At 35.9% G+C, this 9,211-nt stretch overlaps 1 protein-coding gene across 1 annotated transcript in view; it reads left to right on the forward strand.

Annotated features, from left to right (window-relative positions):
* Positions 1-1,192: 1,192 nt before the first annotated feature.
* ZNF385D (zinc finger protein 385D) overlaps positions 1,193-9,211 on the forward strand; it is a 575,248-nt gene continuing 567,229 nt past the window's right edge. The window contains exon 1 of the mRNA XM_015568073.1: positions 1,193-1,407. Coding sequence (XP_015423559.1) covers positions 1,389-1,407 — 19 coding nt within the window. The 5' untranslated portion in view covers positions 1,193-1,388. The remainder of the gene's footprint in view (positions 1,408-9,211) is intronic.

Here is a 9,211-nt window from a genome sequence, read left to right on the forward strand (position 1 = left end):
GATAAAACTATTGTGGTTGGCTTAAGTTCAGTAGTTATGTTTTCTTTATTTCAATTGCTAGCAAACTAATTCTTGCATACTGTTAATATTATTTGGGCATTTGTTATCTCATTTGCCTGATCTCAAAGCCCATGCCCTTCCCATCATTATAAGTAAGGTGGATAATGGCAAAGACTAACCTTGTCTTGCTTACCAGTTCATCTTCATAGCCTAGAAAGTACCTGCCACATAGTAAATAATTAATAAGTACACATTAAAATAATGATTTGCTTTCCATTGCCAGTAATCCCAAAGACTACACAGTAAATCCTTGAAGAATATGGAAAACTAAAATAAAGAAATTATATCTGGACTATAAGAGTTCTGCAGAGTGCTGTATAGAGAAAGCACAGAAAATTTTTTAGAAAGGAATCATTAAGTGACTTGTAAATAAATAGTAAAATATGTATTGCAATAGTTCCTTTAATTGTTGCCATTTTAAGGCCAGAGGTACTAGAAATGTTAATTGCCCCCTTTCTCTTAGATTTGAATTTACAAAGCATGTATTTATCTAAAAATAATATATGCAAATATAATTCATAGATCAGTTACATTCTTTTTCACCCTGATTATGAGGCTATCTTGAATATTCAGAACCTGTTTTGTGCTTCTGATATAAAACATAAAATTTTAGATGTTGAAACCATTTTAGCATTTTTTTGCATATTTAGGATGGGTCTCTCCAGATATGTGACTTTACTTAAATGCAAGTATTATAAAAATAAGATAATTTTATTTAGTTCAATCAAAAAGGAATATCTAATACATTAATAAATGCTAGAGAACAAAATGATTAAGAACTGGGATTTGGAGATGAATAAAACAATGTTTATCCCAACTATACTCTGCAACCATAAGCAAGTTTTTTTATCCACTCTGAACTTAGCTTCCTCAGCTATGAAACAGGGAAAGTTAAATGCCTAATCCATTATTATGATTTGACATAGAAAAAATGAAGTAAAATAGTTGCCATTTGTGTTTCCTTAAAGAGGTTAATCATCTTTTGATAGTACAAAGCAACCTATTGAAATAGGAGAACGTGGACATTTTTAATTCCTAAGTGTCTCAACACTTTGCTACTCAATTTAATTATATAATGGAATCCAGAAATCCTGACCAGCTTATCCATAACTTTCTCTGCAACCTTAGATTTCACTTGTGCCCAAGACGGAGAGAGTGAGGCTGAATTTTTACCTGATGACTTTGAAGAGAAACCAGAAAGGGAAAAGAAACATACTAATTTCACTTTGTGCAACGTGTGTAACATTCAGCTGAATTCGACCGCTCAAGCTCAGATCCACTATAACGGCAAATCCCATCAAAAGAGACTGAAACAGCTCAACAATGAGATGCTGAAAATGGACAATGGTAAGTTTTTCTAAAAGCATGTCTTCTCAACTTTCCATCACCAACTTCAATGATTTGTGTAACTGCAGATAGGAAGGTAAGAGAATGGATTACTTTTTCTTTTGAAGACCTGGAAAAAATATTTAATGAAAGCTTGTAGCACAGCGTATGATAAGTTAAATAATGCCACCCAGCATCTTGGAGAAGAAGAAATTTTGTTGGTTGTGCATACCTAACTGTACAAGGGTGTGGTCAGGACCACCAGGGCATTTGTTATGACTTGAAAGAGTTGGTATTAAAGTTGCTTGATGTTTGTTTGCCTTTAACATGGTTATTTGGAAATGGGCATCTTTTTCCATTGTATACGAAACAATGTTTGTGTGTTTTTAATGTGTTAAACAAAAAACTGTCATGTGTGAAAACTTTTCTGAGAGAAAGGGTTATTGAACCAAAAATGCTAGCCAGAGAAGGACCACGCCCTAGGGGCTTCTGTCTGAACCTCCAATAGCAGGGCGATGTGGAAAAGACTGGAGTTGTCTGCAGGACTGGAGTTCATGGGCTCTTTTATGGAAACAGTTTGGGGAAGAAAGATGTAAGTTGTTTAGAAAAAATCTACATTGACCATCTGTATGTCCACTTTGGAGAGGTGTCTGTTTAGGTCCTTTGCCCATTTTTTAATTGGATCGTTTGTCTTCTTTTTGTTAAGTTGTATGGATTCCTTATATATTTTGGATATTAACCCCTTAACTGACGTATCATTGGCAAATATGTTCTCCCAGGCAGTGGGCTCTCGTGTTGTGTTGTTGCTGGTCGCTTTTGCTGTGCAGAAGCTTTTTATTTTGATGTATTCCAATCTGTTTATTTTCTCTTTAGTTTCCTTTGCCCGGGGAGATGTACCCACAAACATATTGCTACGAGAGACTGCTGCCTGTGGTTTCTTCTAGGATTTTTATGGGTTCCCGTTTTAAGCCTTTTATCCATTTTGAGTATATTTCTGTTTGTAGATAAGGAGGTGGGAGAAGGTGAAGTGGGGCTACTTCTGGGATAGGGGCAGAGTCTAGAACATGCATGTGTAAGCAAGAAGCAGAGGAGTCAGTGGTCAATGGCACCTGACTATTCTCTTTAGATAATCGCAGAAATACCATCCTGAATTCAAAGTTTCAATGTATACTCAGGAATGTAGGCAGCCTTGTGTTGGGTTTACCGTGCTGTTCTTAACTGATTAACTACTTTCCTTTTTCCTTCTGGCTTGCTATAATTTAATTTAGGACATCTCAGAATTTTCTCCTTGTCATATGCATGTTAGGGGCTTCAGTTGGTTGGTAAGATTGAAGTTGATTTTAAAGCAATACATAGCTTCTAAAGTCGTGTTTTAACTAATAAAATTGGATCTATTAATACATACAGATTGTTTAAATTTGCTAGTGAAAATTCATGGCTTGTCTAATTTTTTAGACTATTATTTTAAAACATATGATGATTTTTTTCCCTATTGCTTTTTTTAGTAAAATCATTAAAAACACCCAGGAGTTGGTTTAGGTCATATTAGTTTGGCCTGAAATTATACCTTAGAAGAGCCCTCACCTTTAACTACAAGTAGATCTAATTATAGGTAATCAACCTACTTCATACTAATATTATTTCTTTTACATAGCCTCACATTCTCACTCAAAAATGTGCCTTTTCAGGCCAATTGAAAATAAGAAAGGAGCCCAATTCGAATCTTTCCATACACATTAATGATAATGCCTTTAACTATACGGAGACCAAGCTGAAAATGGGAATTCTCAAGAATAGAGGACCCTATAAATTCTTAATCAAGAACATTATCGTTTTTAGTTTATTTAGAGAAATATACGGAAGTTGTTCTACTTTCCTCATTAAATATGTGACCTTGAAAAAATGACCACTGTGAACTTCTTCCATCTTCAGAAAATCACCAGCTCAATTTAGATTTCAGCTGGGAAATAATTAGAGGGGTGTCAAGAAAGGAATAGAACAATGGAGATGTTTTCTTGAATTTATCCAACCTTGTCTATAATTTGTTTGTTTAAGGATGCAAATAACATGGAACAAATTTTTATTATTGTGGAATGAAAAAACATATCATTTCTGTATTGAATACATGGAGAACATTGTATAATTATATGCCTAGACATATATCCTAATATACACTACAAAGAATAAGAATCAAGACAGACATCCCCATATTTAATAGATGGTTTCTGAATATATGAGCAAAATGTGGCATTTCTCACGTACTTCACTTAGAGGAAACAGTCATCTGAAGATCTCAGTGAGAAAATATATCATGTGTACTAATTAACTTTTGATAGTGCTGCATTCTTTGCAGAGTAAAATTACATGGAACATGCTCACCACCCACGTGCCTGCTCATGTAAGCCTTCAAGGTCCCTCCTGTGAGTTGGGAGTTGAGATCCTCCTCAGGCATCACCCTCCGGCAAAGGGAGCTACCTCTCCTGTATTTGCTCTCTGGAGGAAGACTGAAAAGCATCCCAGCTCCTTTCCTCAAAAGTGGGCAGACAGCCCTGCAAGGCCATTCCAGTCTCAGATTTGCTGATGCTCCTGGGACAGTTCTATCACAGTCGAGCCTCACCCTCTACCCAGTCCTGCTTTCCTCATGCATCACAGCTATAGGTCCCTAATGCACAAAATCATCTCAGGCTACCTCCTGGCTATCCCCCAAAGATGCCATCAGTACTCTTTGAGTCGTTTTAAGTAATAAGCAGAATATGCTTTATAGTGCAAAAGCAAAAAACAATTTCCCCTCCTATGTATTTTCCATTTGATGTCTCTACATAAGCTTTATCATAAGAAATGCAGAGGGAACAAATAGTTAAATAGTATTTATTGTTCCAGGTATTTTATATACATTATTTGTGAAGCCACAATGAACAATTCTGCAAAGCAAGTGTTATTCTATTTACAAATAAGATAGCCAAGAATGTAAGGGACTAAGAGACTTTGCCAAATAACTCTGTTTGTTTATAAACTTGCCCATGTCTCCATTATCACTAGGGTACTTATTTCTCTGGTAAACTGACATTCAAGTATCAACAAATTTATGCCATATATTCAGCTATTTTCTAAAGTTACTGACTGTCATTTTTTAAAGGCACTTAACATATATTATTGCAACAAAGCTGATTTTTTCTTAAATTCTCTTCACCAAATTTGTTGTAAATATCTTTGCAGAATGGAGTCATATAAATAGTCCATTTTGTAATTTATCACTGTGCATTCCCTATTATTCCAGAAATATATTTATTTTTAATTTAGCATACTTTTCAAAGATGAGGTAAGATATAGACGTGAAGGGGCAGAAGCCTATTCTATAATTGAAAGTTACTTAAACATGTAGATTATGTCATATTTTAGAGATTCCACAGTTTACTCTCTCATGAAAACAATAAGCCAAAGAAATTCAAATTCAATCCACTTGGATTATTAACTTTCTATTGGATAAAATCTTTGATTTTATATTTGTGAGGAATTTAAGTTTTGCCAGTAACTTAATTATTTTTAGTGATAAAAATAATACTATTTCATCTGGGCTGTCCAGAAATGTTTAGAAATAAAATAAAAATCACCAAGAATTCTACAAAGGTAATTTATCTCTCTAAACTTTTTGTTACAATTCTCCCAGTTATGCAAATAAATATGAGTAAGCAATAAATTATACATACAGTATTACATACATTATAACATAATACTGTTTTCAGATCATTACTTTTTATGGATGCATATTTTAAAGAAATTAATAATGGAGCAACATTTCTGGCTAGATGTTGAGATTGTGCTGATGTAGGTCATTTTGCTTCTCAAGTATGTGATACATTATATAATGAAAAAACCTGAACATTGTAATGAGGTTTAAAAGGAAGTATTATAAGGGGTTTTATCAACAAATAGAAATGTGAATGTTGGAGTAAATATGTTTCTTTGATTCAGAAGAACATTTTGGAGTACCTATTACTAAGTGTACAACTTTCAGGAGATATAAAGCCTTTATGCCCAACTAATTTAATTCGATTTCATGTGCTCACCTTGGATAAACTGTTGTTAATGCTTGTTGGAGATTGGGTTATGGGTTGACCTGTTGTAATGGCTTTATTTTATTCACACTGTCTTTGTCATATTTGAGTTATTTTATTAAGCCTGGTTTTCTATGTTTATTCTGAAACTGCTATCAAATAATTCATTTTTATCTAACAGTATTCCAGTGCTCATTATTTTGTACCACATTAACCTGAAACATTTTTACCCTTATCTATCTCCTTAGCATTACATTTTCTTTTATTTAATAGAAAAGCTAAATACGATTTATTCTCTTTTCTCTTTTAATTGATTGTCCCAGATGAGGTTTAAAATATCAGTAGATTTTCAGTTTACAAGATTTTCCTTCTGTAACATTGGTAGTTAATAAAAAACAAAATAGCTTCATAGAATTTTCTGGTACCTCAAGACTTGATTTTATATATAAACTCATTTATATATAGATTTGTCTCATCTTTTTTTATCTCCAAGGACTATTTGTGATTTTATAGAATGTCAATAGATTAATTAGAAGTTGCCAGTCCATTTTTGGATTCATATTAATTCCAAATTTATTTAATAATGATAACTCTTTCTTAATTACATCTTATCCAAATTAGTCTATGGCATATTTGTAGTGTGGCAGTAAGGAATATTGTTTTGTTCATACTTCTCTTTCTCTCTTGCTGACCATGTCATTTAGAAGGTTCAGCCAAGGTGAGGCAATGAAAAAATGCTGCCATTAAATTGCCCAACATTATGTAATGACATTCTATTCTTGTGTGAGAGATCTAAGTTTCTTTCTTATCATTGGAGGATAAATATACAGGAGAAAGTGACAATGCTAATTTTACCATGTTCAGATTTTAAGTAGATTTCTGACTTTGGTTATTGATTATTTTTCTCTCTGAAGAGAAAACACACTGATTATTTCAAAGAAAATAGACTATTAGCCACTAGCTATTTGTTTCACCTCGACTTAATATTAATTCCATGGGAAGGTGCTATCTTTTTCAACACAGAGATTTTTTTAAAAATCTAAGTTACATCCTTGATAAACCCCTCTTTCATGGGATAATGTTGAAGTTTTACAATCTGAGGATGCTAACCCAGCCTGACCCTTGTCTGAAGACCACCCCAGTGAGCTGCTGCACCCAAGAAGTGAACTCTAGTTCTTCATGACTCTTGTTATCAATGAAAAATTAGATTAAATGGCCGAAACCGGTTTGGCTCAGTGGATAGAGCGTCAGCCTGCGGACTGAAAGGTCCCAGGTTCGATTCCGGTCAAGGGCATGTACCTGGGTTGTGGGCACATCCCCAGTGGGAGATGTGCAGGAGGCGGCTGGTCGATGTCTCTCTCTCATCGATGTTTCTAACTCCTATCTCTCTCCCTTCCTCTCTGTAAAAAATCAATAAAAATATATTTTAAAAAAATTAGATTAAATGACCATTAAGAGAAAAAGAGAAGAGTGAGTTAAATACATGTCATTTAGTTTGGGAATAGAATTTATTTGGGGTATCAGACCTTTCCATTTGTGATTCTCTGTGTATATTTGCTTGTGTATGTTTGGGAGAGGTTTGAAGAATTATAGCATTTGGGAGCTTACAGCACTGACAGTATAAAGCTGAAAGGGCAGAATACTTGTATTGTCCATCTGGACTTCACATCTGCTTAGCACAATTGTCAGCAACTACCTCTTGTTCGCTCACCTTTTGCCTCTTTCAGTTACCAACCACTCCCAGGCCTACTGTTTCTCTACCTTTCAATCTTAGAAAAATAACCACCTTTGTACTTTTCTAGGTTTGAAAGTATTTTTTTTTGCTTTTGTTCTGTTCTTTTTATATTTCCCCTAAACGTTAATTTCCCATGATAACAGAGCTAGTAGATAATAGAGGTGGGACTCTTTTATGTATACATTTCCCTTTTATAAACAAGTTATTTTGCAGTTAGAGTTCAACCCTATTTAAATTAGCTTCCCAATTTCTATAGCTTCACCTCAGGTATGCTTTATTAATCTATTAATAAAGATTATTTTATTATACTTTAAAATATGAATTTGGTTTAATAAGAGATAAGAAAAAAATTTAAATAGCAGCCCAGATACATCTATTTCCTCTCCTTGTCTCCTAAATTGCAATGCTGTGACACAAGAAATTTGAAAACAGAAGTAAATAAATCCACAGCAGAACTACACACCCGAGAAGTGTAAAAGAGTGAGGAATAAAAGTGCTGTGAAACACTGAATATAAATAAAAATAAGGAAACCCACAGAGATAGAAAAAAGGGCTCTATCACTTAGTTTTCCAACAAACGAGTATCTCTAAGATTAATCTGAACTAGCCTTCAAGGTGGAGCTCACAGTTTGATGAAAACCCTGATGAAGTTACTAATGTTGGTTTTTAGTTAGATGTGAGACATAAGTGTTCTCTTCTTGTTATATTTTCAGTGATGTTTTAGGGTATGGTGTGGGGAACCTTTTTTCTTCCAAGGGCCAATTGGATATTTATAATATCATTTGAGGGCCATACAGCATTGTCAACTTAAAAATTAGCCTGCTATATCTAGTCAAACATTTAATTAACTTACCCCTAATGCTTTGGAAGGGCCAGACCAAATGCTTTTGTGGGCCTTATACTGCCTGTGGGTCAATTCCCCATCCCTGTGTGAGGGACTCTCATAGAGCTATGAATCATGAAACCAAAATCTACAGGTAAATCTAGCCTGTTGGTTGTGAGAGCTTCCTGAGTATGAAAGGTAATTTGAGGTGCAGCTAATCCTTTTGTGGTGTGGAGGGTCTTGCACACCACAGCTTGCTTCTGCTGTGGCTGTCTTGCTTGGCATTCCAACCAGCACACTTTACATCTTCATCATAAAAGAGTGTCTGGATGTATACTAGTATACTTTATCTCAAGTTACTTCCTTGGCAATATCTACTTATATAAAAACCCTGGGTGTAACATCACGTCCGGAAGCTCAACCAACCAGAAGGAAGTCAGTCCTGCAGGGGTCGTCCTGGAAACAGTTGAGCCCTCCCCCAGCTGTTTCCATGAAGGGCGAGGTTTCAGGCAGGAACCTGCCCTCGGAGCTTGGAAGTACTGAGTCCTGGGTTGCCTGCCAAGGACTGCGCCCTCCCCAAGCTGTTTCCCGCGAGGCCTGAGGGAAGAACCCACCCTCAGAGCACCAGGAGTGCCCAGCAGCAGTCAGTCCTGGGTTGCTGAGGTGGAGGCCACAGCGTGGTAGAACTCTGGGTCTGGCCCAACAGGGGGTGTGCCCAGCCTTCAAACCAGACCCTGACAGTAGGGAGGAGGCAGCCCCATTCCTCACAGAATCTGCTGTTGGATAGCTTTCTGTCAGTGGCCTGCCAGCCAGGAACCCCATTCACCTGCACCCCAGACCCTGACAGGAGGGAGGAGGAAGCCCCATTCCTCACGGAATCAACAAGTGGCCAACTTGCTGCCAAGGGCCTGCCAGCTAGGAATCCGATTCACCTGCATAGCTGTATAAAGTTTTATACATTTTATTAGAGATCATGGTGGTACTGTTTTACCCACAGCGTCTAGAGGAATTGCTGCAAATTTACTTCTCGGTGGAAGCACCTTTCATTCCCAATATAAATTACCAATTCCATTAAATGAAACTTCAATTTCTAGACTCAATATAAAGAGTGAAGTTGCTAAAACTATTAAAAAGGCCCAACTTCTCATTATTGATGAATGCACCATGGCATCCAGTCATGCTATAAACACCATAGACCAGTGATAGCGAACA

Source organism: Myotis davidii, unplaced genomic scaffold (assembly GCF_000327345.1).
Source record: "Myotis davidii unplaced genomic scaffold, ASM32734v1 scaffold962, whole genome shotgun sequence".
Lineage (NCBI taxonomy): Eukaryota > Metazoa > Chordata > Mammalia > Chiroptera > Vespertilionidae > Myotis > Myotis davidii.